The sequence below is a fragment of the Fundulus heteroclitus genome, chromosome 6 (genome assembly GCF_011125445.2).
Source record: "Fundulus heteroclitus isolate FHET01 chromosome 6, MU-UCD_Fhet_4.1, whole genome shotgun sequence".
Lineage (NCBI taxonomy): Eukaryota > Metazoa > Chordata > Actinopteri > Cyprinodontiformes > Fundulidae > Fundulus > Fundulus heteroclitus.
The window spans coordinates 17,502,213-17,525,602 of NC_046366.1; the positions used below are offsets into that span (position 1 = coordinate 17,502,213).

At 42.9% G+C, this 23,390-nt stretch overlaps 1 protein-coding gene across 6 annotated transcripts in view; it reads right to left on the reverse strand.

The window, feature by feature from the left end:
• The window catches only part of LOC105935052 (zinc finger protein 521), a 129,286-nt gene that overhangs the window by 104,043 nt on the left and 1,853 nt on the right, over positions 1 to 23,390 (reverse strand). For 4 of the 6 annotated variants that reach the window (XM_012875300.3, XM_036138218.1, XM_012875315.3 and 1 more), the window contains 2 exons: positions 17,192 to 17,248; positions 6,200 to 6,400 (listed from right to left, as the gene is read on the reverse strand). Coding sequence is in view for 2 of the 6 variants with exons in the window: in XM_021322893.2 (XP_021178568.2) it covers positions 6,200 to 6,400; positions 17,192 to 17,248 (258 nt within the window). In the remaining 4 variants the exon portion in view is untranslated. The remainder of the gene's footprint in view (positions 1 to 6,199; positions 6,401 to 17,191; positions 17,249 to 23,390) is intronic. The other 2 variants (XM_012875308.3, XM_021322895.2) reach the window with 1 other exon arrangement.

Consider the following 23,390-nt stretch of genomic DNA (forward strand, 5'->3'; position numbering starts at 1 on the left):
ATAAAACTATTCTATGTATGTTAAGCCAGAATTCCTGCAGTGTCGCAAACACTCATTGCCAGTTGTTGTCAACAAGGGTGGCAGAAGCAATTAATAGGTTCAGCTGCTAATTGCTTTTTTGTATTGGGCCATATTGGTTAGGATTATTTTTTCTTAATACATTACCATTTGAAAACTGCTTTTTGTAATTACTCATGTCATTGTTGTTTGATACAAAATTTTCTTTGATGTTCCGAAACATTTGACAGTGCCGGAAAGAAATGTGCGACGAGAAACCTGCGGTTTAAATGCACTGCGATTGTTTCCCATTGCAGCGAGAGACTTTATCTATAGCCAAACTTTTCCAATCAAATCAGCATCTTCTATGTTGTGCTGGGATATTATTGTTTCTCACTGAGTATTAGTGTGTTTCATTTGTATTTCTCATAAATCTGAAAATGTTTTTCTTATTGAAGCTGAGTGCATTCTGCACTGTCTACAGGGATGCGGAAAGGGGAAATCTGCATAATATAAATCCATATATGGCCCAGTTATCTTCTGACTTCTCTTTTTTTTTCCCTCTCATACCCTCTCTGATTGATTCCTTTATCTGAGGGAAGCAGAAGACATGCTCTGTTTGCTCGCACAGTGGCCGGCAGGAAAACAGAGAAAGACACTTATTAAAAAGGTCATCTCACAGAGGGTTAAAATAGCAGGGCAAGGATCTCTCTTGGGGGTGGGGGTGGGGGGGTCGTGCCCCTCCTCTAGTGAAGGACACAAGAAAAGGTGTTGCTCAAGGGAGCTGGACCCGTAATGAAAGAATAGCCACCAGGCTGACAGCCAGTGTGTGCGCTCGGTTATTCAAATGCCATCGGAGAGACGGGATTGAAGGAACGATGCCGAAAATGCAATCTTTTGAAATAAACTTGGAGCAAGAGGTGTTATTTTTTTTATTTATTTACTGTGCAGGCTTGCTAGTAAACACGTGGAAATTAGACGAGGGGAGAGGGTCTGAGGGTCGGTTGCACCGGCTGCCGTCACAATCTCATATCTGGCATATGAACGTGTCTTGCGCCAACGGAGAGCAAAAGTCAAACTACAGATACTGTTTCTCTTTCTTTGTGAGGGATCTGTAACAATACAAGGGAGTACAGACAATCCAGTGAGTCAGTGAGATACGGAGACAAAGCATTCGTGAAATGTTTTTGGAAAGGCCCGAGGAATAGCTATGCCTCCAGCCTCCTGCCTCCTCCCTAGGGCAGCCTAAAGCCCTGTCGGCAGGATGCTGATCCCCACACGGAAACCTGATCTGCAGCCATCCTGGAGCCTGAGGAAAACTCTCCACCCCCACCCCCACAAAACCCCCCTTTGCTTCTGCCCCAGAGTTAAAGGGGTGCTCTGGGGGAACATTCTTCAAGCCCTGCCCCAGCCAGCTTCCACTCTCAACTCTCTGGAGGAGCATTCTTCCAGCCCTGCCCTAGCCTTCACTGGGATCTCCTGGGGAGCATTCCTGAAGCCCTGCCCCAGCCCAAGACGGGCTCCCTGGGGACACATTCCTGCAGCACTTTCTCTCCCTGCTTTCCCTCTCCCCCATCTCCCTCCTTCTCCCTTGCTCCCTTTCTCAGGCTCTCGCCTTCCTCCGCAGTCCAGCATTAGCACGATCAATACCACCGATCGCATCGGGGACACCAGGCAATCCATACCCATGCGCTCCCTTAGCGCACTGCAGTGGTCACAGCTTAAGTGCATGGAAAGGTGTTACACCTCTGCTTGATGGAGGGAGAGACAATGGCTGCCATTGATCGAGGTTGCATGTAACATCTTTCTCTGTCCTTCTGTGCGTCGGGCGTGGTCGACGAGCAGTTCGAAAAATGTTTCGACTTTATTTAGTTAGTTTTGTCTCACAGATGTTATGCGCTATAGTCTTTTTTTTTTATTTATTTCAACAACTGGTATTAAGCACCTTGATATTTAGATATATGAAAAAAATTGCAGTACAAGTAAAATGTTTTATTATTTATTTATTTATTTATTTTTTGTTAGTAGTTAGTGAAACGTATTAAGAAACAGCAGCCATACCTGAGCCGATGCCTGCATATGGTCATCTGGGGCTCAAATAACACGCTGTATATCGGCCCCGAGTACTGTCAGCATGCAAATCTCGAAAAAATGTGCATTGGTTCCAGTCAAGCTCTGCGATTTGTTTACCAAAAATAAAACATTTGAAACGGCGAAAAACGGAGAGTTTAGCAGGTGCTGGCGGTTGATTAGAAAATGGTTCTAATAAAGCATCCATCTGTGAGCAGAGGCTCGATGTAAGGCTGATTAATTGGTCATGGATGTCTACATAATGCCACGTAGGAAATCTTTCAATATTCCTGAGAACACACAAATGAGCCCGTACACACACACAAATTCAAAGTACTTAGTATGCCATCTAGAAGTTTCTTTTCTCCCGCTGTGTTTGAATACTAATAGAGTGTTTCTGCACAATCACAATACCCTAATGGCAATTAGATTCTTTTGTTTAGTTTCCACAGGGGCCCTTATCCAAACAATGTTTTTTTTTTCCCTATCATTGAGCAATTAAGAGTTATTTCTCTGTTAGATTGACATTTACAAAAGATTGGGCTTAATTACAGAAAAAAATATGACTGAGTCAGTAATGACCACAGTTGAATTTTGGAGCGTACAAAAGACTTTTCTTTCATTTAAAACAATAGCTTTTCTAATATACCTATTGGGTGAAATCATTTGTGTTCTGCGATGCCTTTTGAAAATATTCCTGCCTGTTGAACTTTTTCATGTTTTGTCACCTTACAACCACAAACTTTAGTGCATTTCTCTGGGACTTGATGTGTTGGAATATGGCTAAGCAGTGCCTGGTTGTAAAGAGGAGAGAAAATGATAAAGGCTTTTCAAATTGAAACCATTCTATTGCAGCTCTATAGACCAGTTCATTGTTATTGTTTTGATCCGGGTTTTTCGCGCATGCGTGCCGGATTGGTAGGCAAAGGCGAACACAATGGCGGACGCAAACAAAGGAAACGGCGAGTTCTCGACGTATTTTTGTTCTTTAGATAACGTATCACACGATCGTTTTAAGGGTAAGTTGATGGTTGATGGTATCAGATAGCCAGATCCACACAGCAAAAGGCTGAAGAGACGGAGTGAGTCTGTGAAATGCTGGCCAAGTGTCCCGTACAACGACATATACAGCTGCCTTATAAAAACGGCAGGCCAGTACAGACGAGAGAGCATGAAAGCCATGAAACCACTGGACGGCTACAATTATTTCATATCGGGACATGTTTAGACATGTTTGTGTAACATACGAAAGCGGAGTCGGACACAGAGAGTGGCTCAGCAGAGAGGAAGACCCGCCATCGGTAGGTTAAAAAAACATTGTTCACTAAGGATTATTTTGGTGTTATCCTTTTTGTGTAATCCTTTTCACAGACTCATGCCAGAAGGTTTGCATACATTGTACATGTACGTATATTATTACGAAATGAACGTTTACATCTTGACTTAAGTATATAGCCTAATTTTTTATTTATATAATTATTTAAGTAGAACAATGACTAGTGCAAAATTAAGTTGTATTTACCGGAGATGAAGTGTAGACTGCAAATTCTGTTGTGTTATGATGTCTCCCACAGTCGATTGGGATTGTCTGCCTGCGTCCTTTTCATTGAAATTATCCATTTCTTTCTTCTTTCTTCGTCCTTCGGTAAACGAAAGAAACGTACATCCGACGATTTGGAATGCCTCTGTGTGCAACCGGGAGCACAACAAGTCGTAGGCATTGTTTAGATTCCAAAAATAAACTAAAAGTACGCTCTAATTCACCTGTTTTGTCATGGTAGTAGACGAGAACAGTACTGTTTCTGCCTACCAGCGGGACCCGGATGTAGCGCGGATGTAGCTCGTGAAGTCACGCGTGAACTGGTCTATAGCTCTGGCTGCCTCCCTAGGTGTTATTGTCCTACTGGAAGGGGAACCTCTGTCCAAATCTCAAGTTTTTTGCAGCCTCCACACATTTTCTACCAGGATTGGCCTGTAATTAGCTCCAACCGTGTTAACTGACCAGCTTTCAGGTTCAGCTAAAGAAAAACATCTCCACACTTGAAACTGTGTGGGGATGCTGTGTGTTAAGGTGTTGTGCAGAATAATTTTTTTTCCACACAGTGTTTTGTATTTAAGACAGAAAGTTCATGTCTGGTCTTTACACCTTCTTCTACATGTTTGCAGTGTCCCCTACATAGCAAACTGCTAACAAAACTTAGTTTTGCTTTTCTTTAAGAGTGACTTTCTATTTGTCACTCTTCATAAAGGCCAGATTTGTGGAGTGGATGACTAACGGTTGTCCACTCAACAGATTTTACGTGATATTTCTATCACTCATAAATAATTAAAAAACAGCTTTGGTCTTCGTTTTCCAGAAACCCGTTATTCGTGCACATAAATAACCCATTTCATCCTTTTAAAAGAATTACTCTTGTCTCGTTATTCTGTTCTGCCATTTTGTTTGAACTAGTCAAGTTAGCGTGAGTTGGTGGGTTGATTTTACTCTGAAATTCGCTGGAACTGTCTCCTGTCTCCTATCGCCTGACTTTTCCTGTTTGGCTTGTGAAATTCAGAAGCTTGGTCCCAAGAACACTGTGGCATCCTGGCAAACATCCTGCTTGCTAAATTTTTTGCAGCCCCGCACGGCCTCCGTAACCGGACCAGCACCCACGCCGGCTGATGTGAGAGTACACACTGATTTTAATGGTTTGGGTTCCTTGGGGCGCCCGCCCGTACCTGCACTGTATTCAGTGTGAGCCCAGCACATAAGGGATAAATGGACATCAGACTATTTAATTTTATATGTAAAGAAAACTTGCACGTATCCCTCTTATTCCATTTATTATTTGCTAATTTGTGTTGGTCTATAATATAAAATGCTGATGAAATACATTGAAGTTGTTGTTTGTGACCTTACTAAATGAGAAAACATTTAACGGGTACACGCTCTCAAGGACAGACAGGCTGTCTATGCAATAGTACTTGCCAGACATAAACTGGAACAGAAACAGCTAAAAGGAAGTTATGTTTAATGAAGACGTCAAGCAAAATAGACAGTAAACAGTATTTTGAATTTCACACTTTTTTGCACTTTTTGCACAATTTATTTTTCACACCAGGGACAGACCTACAGATACATTTAAAACAAAAAAGTCCCTTCATCTAAAGTCACATGCAATGAACATGGATCCATTTCTGCTTGAAAGAACACAACTGTCTGTTTTACCCAAAACTGTGGAAAATCAAAACACTCAAACACCAGACTTGAGAGTGTCTTGAAGATGATGGAAAATCTTCGTAATGCTCTTGGAATATCTAGGCTATAATTTGGGGTTGGCTGACTGTGGGGCTGCAAAATGTGAAACCAAACAGTGCATGAATGTAAACAGAACACAGACTAAGCAAGGGTTCTCATGAATGCCCCTGAAGTTTTCTTTCACCGACCAGTAGAAGTTCATAGGGTGTTTCAAGCATCAAATAATCATGTCCTGGCTCATCTTGTGTCTTGTGTAACGGGCCTCAGACGGCATTTCTCAATACAGACCCAACAGGAGGTGTAAAAGAGGCCAGCACGTCCAGGGGAAGCACATGGAAACCTTCAGTTCACATCATTAGTTCTGTATGCCACCTTGTCAGTGTATTTATAGTCCTACTCATCCATCAACAGGTCAATGACATAGTCTGCCAATGGCATCCTTCTCCTTCAGTACCCCAAAAAAAAAAAAAAAAAGGTGCCACTACTGCAGAGTACCAGCACTGGGACTGGCCGGGGGACTTTCATACCCGAATGTTCTGTGTCCAGCTGACGATCTGGACAAAGCGACTTCAGGCTGCTACCAGATACTGTACAGTGGAACAACCAAGGGTATGGCTCAGACTATAAATACTCATACTGTAAGGATGCACAGAGGCCAATTTGTGTACCATGTCTGAGGATGTAGGGTGTGTATAAATAAGGCAGTCTGAGGCCCATGTTGCTGGATATCTACCAGAAAAACTGGAAATCTGGTGTTGTGCCTCCCCTTGGTGCAGTGTACTAACACACATAGCGTGGCATATTCTCTGTTGAAGGCACAGAGCGAGAGTGGGAGTGGGAGAAGAGCTGAGTGGCAGAGTGGAGGGGAGGCTCGGTGGGCTGAACGTTGTTTACCTGTCAGCTGGCATTGATTAATCTTGTGTTCGGTGAGATCGCTCAGCGACTCGAACACCTGCCGGCAGCTGTCGCAGCTGTGCAGCGCAGGCTCCTCGTCCTCCTCCTCTCCCTCCTCTCCTTCCTCTGGAGAGAGCAGACTCTTCCTCAGATGCCCGGCCTCACCATCCTCCGCCACCCTCTTGAGGGCGCACTCTGGATCTGCGGAGCCACAGGAAATGACAGTACCACATAGTCAGGAGGGTGACCCGCACGGTGAGGCGCTACAGCTTCCTCTGGGTGACAATAAAATGGATTTCCAGACTCTGGATTTAATAAAAACAATAATAAAAGCTGTAATAAAAATGCAGGTTCAATTTGGACCTCTGTAACTCAACCACTCGTGCCATAACAGAAGTGTTGGGTAGGTGGGGTGAGAAAAACACAAGCAGAGAAGGTGGCACACACTCATATCTAGCACACAAACACACACTCTTGTTATTAGAAATGGTTTTACGTTGTGTTTGCCCTGCTTCACCCAAGCAAAACTTTAGTAGATGAAACTAGACTGATGGGAATATGTGTAGTTAATAAATCTGGGATTGCAGTTTTTGGCCGGACCAAAGAAATATGAAATTTCACCAAGCGAGCGCTGAACCGCCTCCATCAGCATCTATCAAACGAGGCGAACAAAGCCAGAGCTGGGGACGCTCTGAGTGCAGCTTTGGTTTTTAAAGAAGAAATGCAGAAACCGAGATTGTTGTGCATTAGATTGTCGTCACAACACACTTGCTTAAATTATTCAGCCTTGCTCGCAGGCAGCCGCGGGTCGTGCACATCAATATTCTCCAATCCATCTGCAGTTTTGTCTCTTGTTGTCTTTGTGCCGCAGCAACGCCAAGGGTGAGCCACCGACTACCTCGAGCCAGGACCAGTAACCATCTTTCAAATGGCTCGCCAAAGTCTCTGGTTTTCACTATCATGCAGAAAAAAAAATCTAGGCGCTAATCTGATTTCAAGACAGCACCCTCGGTCAAACTGTGTTGTCAACCCGGGTTCCGCTCCGGCGGGGAGAAGAACCTTTGCGTTTAAACCAGCAGCCATTTTAAGCCCCGCTGATGAAAGTGTTCTTCAGCTCGTCTGGAAACTCTGCCGGGGAACATTAGGTGAAAGCCTTTTTTTTTTTTTTTTTCACCCCCATCCAGCAAACCGTTAACAGCACCTGAGGGCAAAGAGTGTGTGGCACCGACATGCACAGGTGTGGGCGTTCAAATATCGGGGTTGTATAGAAGCCATTTTAAAAACCTCCTTCTCTTATATTGTGAAATTCCTCTAGGAAAGGCGTTCCAGAACTCGTCGAGGCCACCCAGGATTTTTCCTTTCCCTCGCTTGCGCCAAGTATTGATGTAACATCACACCCTCCATTGTCCTTCCCTCTTGGCGACGGAGGCTCTCGGAACATGCCCTCTAAAAATATCAGCGCCGTGCTCCCAGGTGGGACCATGCAGAACAGAACAGAAGGTGTTTCAAGAAAATGAAAATCCCAGCCGAATCCTCGCAGGCGCAGGCCTTTCTCGCTCTTGGGGAAACACTTCTGACTGAGGCCAAAAGCCGCACAATATAGACGTATGATTCATCCACGCACGCAGACGCTGAATTTGTAGTATAAACTGAAAACGCAATACTTTTTATCGCTTTTTTTCCCGTCAGACAGTCTGCGGAGAAGGTTTAGACTTTTGATTCCCCCCCCTCGAATCCATTCATGAATCATTCACTTATTTATTATTACAGCCTTGAAATCAGGGAAAACTACTGATGACTACATTTAAGGATTTTATGCATTACAGTTTAGAACAAAAGTAGTAATGCCCTTGAACTTTTTTCACATTTCGTCACGTTATTGCCTCAAACGCCACACATTTAACTGGGATTTTATGCAATGGAGCAACACAAAGAGGCACATAATAGTAAAGCGGAAGAAAAAAACTATGCAGGATTTTCTTGTTAATAAAAAAAAGAAAACTTTGTAGAAAACTTAGTCTTTTGGAGAATGTATGTATCAGTTTTGCACTTGTAGAGACTAAAATATTTTCAAAATAGCCCAAACTCAGTTGGATTTAGGACTGGACTATTGATTGGGCGATGTGTTTTGACTAAACCATTTTTTAGTAAGACGAGCTGTAAGTTTAGTTGTTGTTGTCCTCTTGGAAGCTAACTCTTCACTTTTTTGGAGTGCATGGCTAGTTGTTGTCTAATCAACAAATTCTCCCACCTGAGCAGAGTCTCTTAGTAGCTCCTCCAAAGTTACTGTGGGCTTGTTGGCAGCTCGACTGATTATTACTGATTATTGCTATCCTTGGCTGCCCTGTCACTTTCGTTTGACTGACTTGTCTTTGTTGACTTGTCGTTGTTTTGGATTATTAAAGGCTTCCTGAGACGCTCAACGTTTGGCATGTTGTTTTATAAGCTAACCCCTCTTTAAAATTCCCCTGATCTGTCTGCTGTGTTTCTTGGTCTTCGTTATGCTGTTCTTTCACTAACGTTCTCCAAAAGGCTCTGAGGCTTGTCACAGAACAGCTAGATTTACGCTGACGTGAAATCACACATCAGTAGACTCGGGTGGATTTACTAATTAGGCTAATCTCTGAAGGGAAAATGTTGCTATGGATTTTAGTTAAGGATATCAGAGTAAAGGGGACTGAATATGAATGCTTACCACACTTTCATTCCACTTCATGAGTACGGACTACTTCGGGGTGGTCTAGCATATAAAATCCCAATAAAATAAAATATAATGAAGTTCCTGGTGTTAATGTGACAACAAAAAAAACATTATTCTGCAATGTGCTGTATCTGTATTGCTGCTCTGGATGTAAAAATAAAAAAGTATACTCATCTATTCTGTCGTATAATTATAAACCTGCTATAGCTGTTTTGATAATCAGTGGGGAAAGATGAATTGAGAGAACTACATGAATACATCACCCAAACACAGAAAGGTCTTGCATGTGCGTGTCTGAACCACTTTCCCTTTGTTGTTCCCCTCTTTTAGGTGGTAGGTCTCTGCTCTGACTTCCACTGATTCCAGCTTGCTAGACAGAGCAAAGGGAGCTCCAGAGCCCCAGCGCGAGGAGGAGCTGAAACCATAAACTCCCAACATGCAAGGAACCGGTGGTGAGTTTGTTAGGGATCTAGGAGTGGATGTTGCGCAGGTATGTTAGTCAGGGGTGGCCGTGGGGGTTGAGGTTACAGGGCAAGGTCACGTCCAACCCAGGGATTAAAGAGCCACATCAATACTGAGGTTCCTGTGCCTCTGGGCCTCATACAGTAATCCATCAGATCAGGACATCCTCTTCTACCGCTCTCTGCAGGCTGGACAGTCGATCAATACCGGCATGCTTGGAATGGCTGACAATCACATGCAGAATACTGGGGGAAGATGTGCAACATTCGGAGAGGTTTTTCATCAGACCCTAACGTCCGTGTTTGTTTTGATGATCAGAATGGCATGACTGGCACAGAAGGACCAGAGAGAGGCCACACCAGTCGCTGATCCATATTTAGATAAAAGCAGCTCAAAGGAGCAACATAACTCCTAGCTGAGAAATAATTCATGTGGGGGTGGGGTGCCTGCGCCACAGGGGGATAATGAAGATCTCACCAAAAAGATTTCGATAGATGAATTTCCAATCTTTACCGAACTAAAAGCGCATTAATCCCGGGCTCATAAAATGTAGGGATCTGAATGGTTATTGACGTCTTTACAGCCATGTAATATCGCACTGAGTCTAAAATCCATCAATCATGTGCACACTTGTGGTACTTGGTGACATTTATCATGCCACAACTTTCATCTTTGAGACTCGAGGAGTCTCTTGGACCCCCACCCTTATATTATTGAGTATTTCTGCTTTTAAATATTTATAACCTTTTAATTGATATTCTCCTTTCTGCTCCATTAGCCCCACTAGGGATCTGTGGTCCCTGGCAGGGAAGCTCCGCCATTGTCTGGCCCACACACTGAGACAGGTGGAGACACTGACCACAGGGAGAGAGGAAGGGCTTGAACCCACAGGAATGGAGTGGAACAAAAAAGATAAAGCAATAAAATAAGTAGGCATGGAGTGATCGCTGGTATGAAGCTACAGAAAGGTTGGCAATTAAGTGGTTTTAGACAGAAAATGCCAGAGTTTTCACTGGCTGTATAGAGCAGGGGTTCCCAAACTTTTTTAGCCTGCAACCCCTAAAATAACAGTGCCAGAGACTGGCGTTCCCCTTTCGCAGGGTGGGAATTTTTTTCCTTTTTTTTGTGTGGAAATTATGAGAATAAAGTCATAATATTACGAGATTAAAGTCATAAAATTAGCCTTCTCTCTGTGTTAAAATTAGGAAAGTGGAGGACCTTGTAAACCTGTATTTTAGCATCGGTTTCACAGAGAAGGAAATAATAGTTTTTTTTAACACATCAGCATCAAATCATCTCACGCCCCCCCACTTTGGAAACCCCTGGTATAGAGCAGACAGTATTACAGCACTGCCTTCCCCCCATGGATTGCCTCACACTCCTGGTCAGCTGGCTGAAATAAGATTCCTACACTTTCCCTTCACTTTCAAGGACAAATATTTCCGATCACACACACACACACACACACACACATAAGAAGATGTACAATCATGGTGTGCTGTGCGCTGTTGGTCAGCTTACTGAGATAAAGTTGATTTTGGTGCTCGATAGATTGAACGAGAAAGACAAATTTGGCTTGTTGTAAATATTGCTGGTCACAGAAAAAGGTACATGTTCCCATTGAAAATCGAAAAGCTCTAAATTAAATGAAAACCTACAACTAATATTTGTTTATTATGACAATGGTTCTTGCTATTAGTAGTATCGTAGGTGTAGCAACAAGTGTAGCAATTTATTTATTTTAAACATGCTAAAACAACACAGACATATTCATATGTCTGTGTCATTAATAATGATCATGCACGCATGCATACATACATAAATACATACATACATATAATTATTTGTATGTATTAATGAAAAAAAGTATTATATGAATGCTAAATGTAAGATTGTTACTAAATTAAAATAAATTAGATCAGGTGAGACATTCTGTTTTCAATTCCTGTGTTCATGCCGCAGTTCCGTGACATCGTATTATTTTTACTTGAAACGATGATGCTGTGGGAATTTCACATCAGCTCCTGCCTGAAAACGACACAAAGCTTCAGCAAATTCGGAACTAAATGGAATCCTAATCAGAAAAAGTTAACTCTGAATAAGACCCTCGACTTAAACCTCACAGGGTCAATTCCTGTCTAACCCTAGGTGAAAAGGTTTAGACCAAAGTATCAATGTCCCACAACAAGGAAGAGACTCGTGCACATTTCATTTTTAATTTGACATTGATCCAAGTATAGCCACAACATACAAAGCAGCGTAAAATCACTGAGGGCTATGTTCTCACATGCCTGCAGAAGAAAGCGTGTCGGCCTCAATCAGACTAAACCCTGACGGAGCTTTCTTTATGCAATGAAAGAACGTTGTGTCAAAAATATCATTACCAGAGCACCGATCCGCTCATTTCCCCCCCCTTCCATCATTTTCAAGAGATCCTGATCTTACGACGCCCCCCCCCCCCCCTCACCCCCACTCAACTCCCTCCCTGGCAAACCACCCTGCAACCACCCACCCCCAAGTTCAAATTAAGAATTTATTTTAACCAGTGAGCAGCTTCTGTCGACACGTGTCGGCGGGCCTGATCAAAGGTGAGCGCACTTCTTTATCAGAGCGAGGGAGGCTGTCAGAAATCGGAGGACATTAAGATTGAATAACCTTCACAGGCTTGCCCGTACCTCATTATTTAAAAATCTAAAACTTCTGCTGAGCACCCAACATATATAGGTCACGCCACATTCTAATGCCACATGTGCCTCTGAGTGTACCCTCCTCTGCGTGGATGGGATTTAGGGGCGCTCTTCGTCACATCCACTGATTTCCCCCCCCCCCCCCCATCATTAAAGAACATCATGATCCAAGCGCCGGAGCTGCGAGCTTGAAACTTGCAAGATCGCTAGCGATTGTTAGGAATTTGCTTTTAGAGAAAGACTGTGGTGGTGGTGGTGGGGGGTTCTTATGGTCGGTGTGTGCGGTTTTACCCACCCCCAGTCCTCCAGGCTCTTATTAAAGGACTAATTACGGCTTAATAATCGGATGCGTTGGAAACATAAAAGCAGAGAAGCAGAGGTGTTCGTCAAAAGCTGTTTCTCTAAATGCTCCGAACACGTCACAATCTCTGGTTTCACGCGTTGCACTTGTCTTAATATTTAGCACAAATTTAAAAAAAAATTTAAATTGCTGTGTATTTATGAAAATTTAATGATGCAGGCAGAGCTAAGATGAAAGTGACACAGGTGTCAGACAATTTACAGCAAGAGTAAGAACAAACAATGAAGACAACAGAGAGATAGAGAGGGATAGAGAGGGCTGCACGACGGAAGCACAGGCGGTAAAGTCGGCATCAGCCGCCGGTAAAACCTGAACGCAGAGAAGGAAAAAAAAACATGCAAAGAAAGAGGGAAGAAATCAAAGTGGCTGAAAGAGAAACAACATTTGAATATACCAAATGCTCTTTCTCTCTCTCTGTCTTACTGACTCCCTCACAAGGAGTAATAATATTGAACAGAGCGCCTTTGCCATGCCATTAGTGCAGGGAAACATCAAAGGAAATGAATAATAGAGAGTATGATTTTTTTTTTTTTTTTTTTTTTTGAAGTGGTGGAGTGAAAGAGTCCCTTCCTCTTCCTGCTGTAGTGAGCCCTGCAGAACATTGATCTGTGGGCAGCCTGGACCTAAGCAGAGGCAGAGGCAGAGTCTCCGACGCCGCACTACTCTACACTACAATACAGCACCTAGCCATCACTTGAGACCCCTATAACTCCTCTCAGTCCTCTCTGCTTTGACAGAGCTGAAACAATCTTACAGAGAACGGAAAAGCGCTATCAGTCTGACTTCATCAAAGAAAGATAGAAAAAAAGAAATAATGTATATATTTATATATTTTAAAAGGGGGAAGCACAAGAAAAGGGCATGTGGCATAATTACATACAGGCTGTACAATGGTAAAGCCAAGCTGCAGATCTTAAGCCGCCCCAGACTCTCTTGGTAAAAAAGCATGCTGCCTCATTAAATCTCAGACATCAAGCTGTTCCTGCCTCTCTACTATGCATTTTACTGTCTATCTGTTAGAGGAGCCTCTTTTGTTAGAATGTATCCTTTGCGTCTGCTACTTATCAAATATGAATGAGAGCCAAGACGCAGGACTCGCAGCAAGCTCGCAAAGTCGCAGAAGTCCGCGAGTTATGACGGCAGGTCTTGAAACCCTGTCTGATTAAGCCATTGGCTTGTCAGAAGTCAAATGGCTTTTGTGGGTCTGTCTGTCAAAGTGCCGGATGGAGGGAAATCAGGTAAGCCATTTTTTTGTTGCTTTTCAATTTGATGTTTTCTAGCCGCGAGCTGGAGAGACCGCTGTTTGATTACCTGTGTCGAAACATTTTTAAAAAAGTCTTAGGTGACGAGCTCGACAGCGTCTTAAAAGTTTTCCACTTGCAAACGGCTCGTTTTCTCATTGACCGTTCTTCAATCCGTGCACAAAATAAATCAGTCGGATGAAGTCAAATGAGGAAAGTGAGAAATTAATTTGTGCGCCCTCCTGATTTCTCCACAGGCAGACATCGATCATGCGGCGGCTGTCTCCCCTCACTCTGGAGATGGAGGCGGCGGCGGGGTGGGGGGAGAGGAGATTCGTGTGTCTGAGGGGGTCGTTGTAATCAGGCACACTCATTAGCTTTGCCTTGGCTCCGGATGACAGGAGGTCTCTGAGGCAAGTTAGTCTCTTATGTCCAGCCCTCCAATCTCTTGAGTTGAGGGTTAGAGGGGAAAAAGAGGTAGCTCCTTTTCACAAAAGAACCAACCAATACCTACCGATACAGAGGTTAAAAAAAGGAGGGGACGTTGGTGCCGCTTTGTGTGTAACTGTCACACACACACACACACACAACCCTGAAAACACAACTTATTCATTATCAAAAAGGGTACTTTATTCAGTTCAGTTCAGTTCATCATAGTTTTAAACACAAATACCATTAACTGATGATATTTTTGGGACCAACGGTGGAAAGGCAGCTTTCTGTTAGTTTTGAGGCGTTGTAAACCTGGTAAATTGGGAGTTTATTCTGATTATCACATGATAATAAATTCTCATATACTATATCTTTTTTTCACAATGACAATAAACCATATGATCATTCCCATTCCCTACCATGAATTCCCATTTGTTTTCTTTCATTAGTCCCCTGATGACATCCGTCATCAATCTTTCGCTTCAGGCTGGCACTGTTCCACTAGCCCTGAAAACTGAGGCACTGACAACTTTCTGAGCGATCGAAATATGTTGTCCACTGGGGAAGCCAGGTTTTTGGACTCACAGTCAACCGTGGGGTCCCTCAAGAATCAGTCCTTGGCCCAATTCTGCTCAACCTTTCCATACTCCCCCTTGGTCAGATCATCACTCAACACAGGATTTAATTTCATTGTTACGCAGACTACACACAGCTTTACATTTAAATGGACTCATAGCTCTCTGAAGACACACCATCATCAGTATCCACTCTCACCACCTGCCCTGAAGAGGTAAGAGCATGGAGGAACTCCAATTTCATCCAACTAAACATCTCCAAAACAGAAATAATGCTAGGTGGCACCTCTCATCAGATACAGTCGACCTTAATGTCTACTATAACCTTCTCTGGCCAGATCATTACCTCTTCCTCTACATTTAGCAACTTGGTGTAAGATTTGACTCTCAACTTAAATTTGAAACGCACATTAAAAATCTCTGCAAACCCTCCTTCTATCCTCTCAAAAATAAACATCTCCAAGCTCCCTCCATTGCCCACTGATCCCTTTATACAATGTAGAAAAACTCATCCATGGTTTCCTCCATTCAAGACTGGAGTACTGCAGCGTCATTTTTTTTTATGGAGCACCAACTAAACACATACAAAATTACATACAAGATAGTGCAGCCCAGATTCTGATGAGACAAAGGAAACACCACCAACACAAGACCCCAATCCATCAGTCACTCCACTGGCTCCCTCTACTAGAATGCAAGGCGTCGCTGCTTTCCCACCAATCCTTACACAGCAATGCTCCATCCTATCCACAAGAACCCCTTACTCCCCAGTCATCACCACGATCCTTCTGTCCAACAAACTCATACCGTCTCCACTCCCCCGGGAATGAACTCCACACCATGGGCAACAGGGCCTTCTGCTTGACTGCACCTCGCCTGTGGAATGCTCTAAAGGACTGTCTGAGGATGCTACAGACTGTTGAGCATTTTAAGAAAGAACTGAAGACTTTTGTATTGCTAAAGTGTTTAAATCCTAACTTTATTTTGTTGCTTTTAGAGCTTGTTTTATTTCTTTTATTCACTTTTTATTCCTGTAGCACATTGACATTTTAAAAAGTTAAAGACCTGCAGTCAGTCTATAACTTCTGAGCACTAGGTGAGTGGTCCAAAAACAAACAAAGCAAGCATTGAAGATGCTGCCTTTATTGTTTTAGTAGGGTAAATAAAGTTGTCACAAATCTAAAGAAACTCTGTTCAATGTTGAGTTATCCAGCTCAGGCTTGATCAGATTTAAATGTTAAACTAAAGTTGAACGACTGCAGTGCAGGCTCATTAAAAAGCTAAGTCCGGACTTATTAAAAACTGTGAAATTGCCCTTTATTTTAGTCCCAACAGGAATCTTTCAATCAGATATTAACAAATTAGCATCGTTAGCTTCCACTGGGTAGCAATTGGTATTCGTACAATGTTTACAAATCATTTTCAACCCTTCTGTACCTCTGTTAGCGAGTTTTATATAAAGTATCCAAAATATTATTAGATCAATAATTTAGAAGTGGTGAAGCCTTCTTTTTTTCTTTTGAAACCAAGTATTGCCAGTCAGTCCAACAGAGTGCCTTTATCAGGCAACTCTGTAAACACAATTTCAACAACTACATGGTCATAAATGAACATACAGTAATTACCTTCATATGTGGGGCCAATTTTAATAATATAAACTGACTTTGTCATATGCTGACAGCAACTGGACCAATTTTCACAAAAAACAGACGTTGACGAGGAATACTGCGATACTGCGATAGCCAAAATCTTGTGGCATGAGATCTTTTTACACCAGCACTCCTTGGACATAAAAGTTTTAAGAAGATCAAACCTAGCTGAGCCAAGCAAGTATTTATAGTGCTGCACGCAACTTCAGTGTTTCACATAGGAATATTCTGAGAGCTATGGGTAAATGCCGGACTAATGTGTCAGCCTAGGTGTACTCGTGGTCCCCAGCCTGCTGGGCAAAACCATCCATATCGGGTTTAAAATAACCACGCCTGAGACTTAACCTTTACCAGAGACAAATGAAATGAAAATATACTGTGTGGTGCATCAGGAGCAGGCTTCATTCATAGGGGGGCTTTCTGCTAGCCTGACCTGAATTACCGCTCTGTTCCTGGAGGGCCACTGTGAATGGCACGCATGGAGACAGGACACATTCATCTGCGTGGCTCTATTTTACATCATACAGAGGACCGGGAAACAAAGAGTGGGAACAAAAAAAAAAAAAAAAGACAGCGAGAACACACAGAAACACAAGGACGGCAATGGGCACACCTGCATGCATGCATGCATGCATGCATGCATGCAGACTCGGCACACACACACAAAAGATGAAGCACCCCCGCTTTCTGTCTTTCTCTTATGGAAAACGCATGCAACCATACAGTTTATGCCATGAAAACCTTAAAAAAAAAAAAACAGGAACCTCATACTTTTTCATCACTCTTGTCCTAACAACGGTTTTACAGACACACACAAACACACACATACAGACACATGATCCACTTTCCAGCCGAAAATGAGGAAATATGAAATGGAGCATTACCGCTTGGAATGGCAGTCTGCCCAGGACTGTGCTGGTCCTCTGTCACATTGTCTTCTACTGCCAGAAAAAAAAAAGAGAAGGGGGGAGTGGGAGAGAAATGGAAGGAAAGAAACAGTTAACAGGGAAAATAACTTTGACAAATTGAGATTTTTGATTCCCCCCCCCCCCCCCCCCCCCTTCTATATGGAAACTAAAAGCGCTTCAGATGCTCTCGCTGGCTCAACCTGATGTTTGGGAATCCACACAGGCCTTTCAAGTGTATGAGCTCTGGCAAAAAGGCAAACAGCCACACACGTAAATAACATATTGGACTAGGTAATGACGTGATGAATTATGAACATCTCCCTTGGAATGTCTTCCCAACATCAACAGTGACTAAGTCAGAGAGAGAGAGAGAGAGAAAAAAAAAGTCCTTGATGACTACATTAGTTAGGCGACTGAGCAGCATGCTAGTTCAACAAATTTGATGAAAGAGCAGACATAAAAATCAAAATGCACATGCCAAACGTGTCACAGAGGGGTGCGCCACTCTTCCTTCCTGATACCAAATGCTGGTTTTCTTTAAGGTCTGATCTTATTATTCCCTTTAACTATAAAACACACAAAAGAGAAATATCTGCTACAGGTTCGTTTATAGAGCTAGAAGTTTTGATTCTGACACAAAAGGAAGACAAGTATAGCCCTATATCATTTAAGGGACCTTTACCTGTTTTTTTTTTGTTTTTTTTTGGTTGAACTTTTTATTAAACTTATTTATGCTTAGTTCTGCCGATCACGGATCAGTGCGGGTTAAGCGAAAGGTAGCCGAGTCCTGTCTCCGGTCGATTTATTGGCGCATCTCTAGATGCCTAGATTCAGTCTCTGTGTCATAGCTGTCAAAGCACCGCCGAAGTGCTTTTACTCTCTAACTGGGTGGGTGACAACACAGAGACAGCTTGATGGAGACTCTGTTCATTAGGCGCATGGCAACTAAGTCGCTTTTGACTTTTTGACTACGGCACTATAGCCTTGAAAAACACAACTTGTGTTTAGTTAAAGGCAGAACCTTTTTACATTGGAGGCTTTTTAGAGCTGGTGAGACTTCCTTGTGGCGTGTCAAGCACAAGAAACGAAATGGATTTTAACAGCGGGAAGAGAACAAAAGAGTCTCCCACCTGTTCCATGTAAAATGAGGGTCTCACAGAGGACTTCTTACACCTCTGCGTTTCACCCCTGCAGTTGAAATGCATTCTCCATTATGTCTTTTCTTCCTAGCCTTTCATTTTCTTGGGCAAAGAGGAAGGGAGTTTTGGGGGTGGGGGGGGGTGGGGGCTGTCTGACAGGACCTCCCAGTAGGGGAGTATGGCAGTGACTGCCAAAGCAGAAATTGGCGCACTTTTAAAAATCGCACAAAATATCCTGTACTTTGCATAATTAACATGGGGAACCTATGGTGGCAGAAGCCTTTTTCCTCAGGGGAGCGAGAGTCTGTGTCAAGCAGGGTGACAAACATCAGTGGAAAAATGAAGAGGAGATAGTCGAGCTGTTTTTTTTTTTTTTACGAAGACAGAAAACGGCAGCCTGTGTCGACTTCCAGAAAATAACCATACTCTTTCTTTTGGAAATATTTCCCCGCAATCATTCATGTGCACATGGAACGTATGCAAAACAACTGGTCAAAAGTCAGACAATTAATTAGTTCAATCAATTAAAAAGTGGTGAAACAGATCGAGTTGGACACAGCCGCGGTAGTGGGTGGCTCACAACCGCTGCTTCAGCCTTCGGAGAAAACTTGTCCTGTTAAAGGAGGCCTCTGTGACTGACGCCCTGAGAGTTTAATGAGTTTCTGTAGCACTGTTGAGCGCCTTGCATCTCGGATCATTTAAATGGGCTACAGATAGGGGGTCCTAATAAATCCCCCGCCGTTCTATCAGAGGATGGTGGCGGGAGCTGGAGTTTTTGTTTTGATTACCGTCACTGTTGGCGAGATGAGGGAGCTCAGGCAGAAAATTCTATCTTACAATGCCATAAGAACTTAAACATTACGGCGGTTTGCGATGATTTGTCACCACTGTGAACTTATTAAAAGTTTGGCCATTTAAAGTAAACAACTTCCATCGCCGCGCAAACGCTTTTCTCATTTATACCTGGCTGCTTGATAATTAATAGCCAGCTTGGAGCGATTTGCGAAGGGTAAGCTGTCAAGTAAAGGGATGTTTTTTTAACAAGCTGGACTATGATTAACAGAGAGAACAGTGCAAATATAACTAGCGGAGGCTTTTTAATTAATATGTTCTTAAGCTTATGATGGGCTTGTAATGACTTGAGTAAAACTTAGTTCACAGTGTTGTAGACGCATCACTGCTATCAGTTAATTAATGTTTGACAAGGTACAGTGTATCACTCAGGCGGCGACAGGCTGCAGTCGTTGTGCTACGCATTGTTGATACAGCCCTGAGCACACACGGGACCATTTTGGCAGAGGACCTTTAATTTTCTAAATTTGCAACGGAAACAGATGAACTAATGCAACATTTAAGGTCATTAACCAACACGCCGACTGTACACACGTATACCTGCCATCAAATAGCCTAATGATGTTTACTTTTTTTTTTTACTGTATTTTAATCCGATGTGGAAGATAAATATTAAACCGAAAAAGAAAAAGAAAAATACAGAGTCAAACAGAGTGGAAAGAGCTGAAAAGACGCACCAATTTTCACACTGTTTTCACCATAGAAAATAAAATCCTTCTGTGTACGACAGTAGATTTAAGGGTGTGCATGCAACGCAAACACAGAGCATGTTTTACCCTCTTTTTCCTCACGGCCACATGCCTGTGTATGTCCGCCTTTGTAAGGTGTGTGTGTGTGTATGTGTGTGTGTGTGTGGAGGGGGGGGGGGGGGGGGGGGCAGACATTTAAACAGCCCCGGAGTGTGTTCCTGGATATGCGTGACTCATCTGCTTGGTTACAGCCAGCATGGACGATACAGCGCCGAACACAATGGCTGTGTAATCCGCCCTGACTGACCGGGAAGGAGACGCTCGCCACGGGGAGTACAACTCAATTTAGCTCGGGTCAAGAGGTCAACCCTCCTCAATTAGGACCGGGGAGAAGGGAGGGAGAAGGACACGCACTGCACATGAATAACTTTCTTAATGAGCATTATTTGAACTGGTGATTAGTGTCATAAATAATTTGCAGTAAAAGGGGCATGTTGATCATGTTGCATAATATTTGTAATCCTTCACGTATTGCCGGTATTGTGTGAAACAAATTGTAGTGAACCGAAAAAGCAAGAAAAAAAAAAAAAAAGAAAAAAACTCTACTTGTGCAAACAAAAATGAAAATGAATCAATAAAATCTTAGTATGCATGTTTTGCAAATTCAGCTGCTGGAAAATATTGATGCAATTCGTCCTCGTACGATTATATCAGACGACGGAGTGGCACAAATCAGTGACTGCCTCTGAATAAGAAGTGAGTCTCCATGTGGCAGACAAGCCATGACAACAAGAGCGACACATGCCACGGAAAAAGGACAGATATCGGCCAGCTCCCGCGACGCCCCGGTCCAACACACTCAGCCGCACGTCAAGAGCACTGACAGGCGTGTTAATGGGATTTTTTTCCATGGCTTCATCATAATTTCCTTAATGATAATTCTAAACCATATTTTTGTGTCACATTAGAAAAGCGTTAATGGGTGTTATGCCACAGATCATTAATTGTGAACGGACTGGAATTTAAGGCAGCTGAGGATGACGCAACTGTTAATAAGTAGATCAGGAAAGACGAGAAACGATATAAAACACTGTCTATTTCTGCGTCTTAATTACTAGAGTCATTTATGACAATCAGCTCCAAGGATAAGCAATGCAGACTGTGTACAGAATAAAGAGTTAAAGGAGTCTGGGAGTAATTCGTAACTACAATAATGAACATTACGCACATTTATGTCCCATGCTGCAAAAGAATATGACTGAAGATGGAGTTTAAATCTCATATTTATTTGAGTTCATTCTTACCATAAAGATATGTTTCATTTTATTAGAAACTAACAGCATGTAATTTTTTTTTACATTTCTCTTTGTCTTTTCCTGAACACTTTATTATAAATGTAAGATTTCACCGGCATAGAGAAGGTGTTTGAACAGACAGATTCCCAGACAATTTGAAGCATTTCTCATCTGTGTCAGCGTAGTTTTTAACAAATCACTTACATCTAGGCCTTATTAAAGGCTAAACTGACGTACTTCTTTTCCCTTTGACTGCAGCAAGGCAACCCTCCAGCTTTCACTCACTTGGCAGAATATTTCGGCTACTAAAAAAAAAAAAAAGCATCAAATATTTAAGGTGTACATGACACAAGCCTGGTTTCAGGACAATCGCGACGCTCGCAGCAAATGGTGCGGAAAACGCATTTATACATGCAAACGACAGACCAGGAAACTTCTGTCGCTCAGCCAATGAACGTGCGAGCGCTGGGAGTGTCATTTGTGCTCGGAATAAAAATATCAACCCAGGCTGACATTATTCAGGAGGCACTGCAGGACAGGCGACGTGGCAGCGGTCGTGCAGGATTCAGGAGCAAGATCCTCCTTCCCTCCTCGCCTGCTCACTGAGTGCTGACCCAAAGCCACAGCGCACGAAAACAAAATTACAATGTGCCTACAGTTGAGAAACGCAGAAGGCTCGGGATTGAGTAAATGTCAGCAGCTGGGGTGAAGTGTTTGCATATAAGCGAATGATGTATGGTCTCGTCCTGTGCCATTTATTCCCCCAAGCAATAACGTAGCCGGATCTGTCTCTCAGACTTAATTGAAACGGGACGTGTAATGTTGCCCTTTTCCTCGATGGGACCAAAAAACATAACCTCTGACTCCCACAGGCCGCCAAGACCGAGAAAGTGGGTGTGCGTGGGGAGGGGGTTGGGGGGGTGGTACACAAGGGGGACAGCAAAAAAAAAAAAAAAAAAAAAAAGGAAGAGTGCCAACTGTCACAGCATTATTTTCCTCATCTCCTCTACATGCAGGTCTGTGGTATCCACACACATGATGTCTGCATCTTTCATTTGCACCTGTTTATTCTGCACTCTGCAGGACAACATGTTCCCTATATGAACACACTGACCGCTGCCCTAAAACGACATTCTCCAAAAGTGAAACCTGAACTCCGAAACCACGCAGCTATTCAGACACAGGCTCACACATGTCCGCATGAGACAGAAATATATGGAGTGTGTGTGTGTGTGGGGGGGGGGACACACAAATATAAAATTAGACTTTCCAAAACATGTCTACGGATAAAATACTAATTTTGGCCCTTCTTGCTAACGGTGAGAAACAATGCAACTGTTTAAGAAAACGACAAGTTAAGTTATTATGTACATCTGTATGAGTGCATCTCAGTCCCTGAGGAAAGACATAGACAAAGAACAATAAATAACATCTGCCTGGCCTGGCTTGGGTCTCATCCAAAAAGAAAAAGAGGGAACTATCTCTGACGTATCTCTGCACTTTTGCCTCTGCCAAAGCAGTGGAAATGAAGATGCAGAATTAACGCCCCCCCCCTCCCCTTTCCCCCAAATTTCTTTTTTTTTTTGGTGACAACGACAAACACAAACAATGTCATCACTCTGACTTCATTTGCATACTGATTCGCTCACTCGGAATCCTTCCTCCATCACGCCCGTCGATATGCACAAATCTAAACAGATGTTCTCCCGAATACTTTCACACACACTTGTAGATTGCACGCGGCGGGCGATTACATTTAAGTGATATTTCTTTTGAGCATAACCAATGTCACACCACCTAACGCAAAAAAAAGACTGTGGTGGGGGGGGGAACCTGTCAATGCCAATCATGTCTGAGATGATAGGAAATGTTTGCATGGAGCTGTTTACTGCGAACGGAGACAATTTTTGAAGAAAAAAAAAAAAAGATGTGCGTGCACTCACATTTCCACTTCTCTCCTGGGTATTGATTTAAAATGGTGGCTGCATGAATGTACTACCGCAAGACCATGTAATCTTCCTTTGAGATGAAGACTTCCGAGAAAGGAAAGGAAAAAAAAAGGGGGAAGAGAATGAAAGAGAGAAGGAGGGAGAGGGGGTCTACAGACCACAAGCTGAGAAAGTGAAATTGTGGACAATTATTTGCTGAGCAAAATACAATGCCTGCCAGATGAACTGGAGATCAAACTCCAAAACTCAGC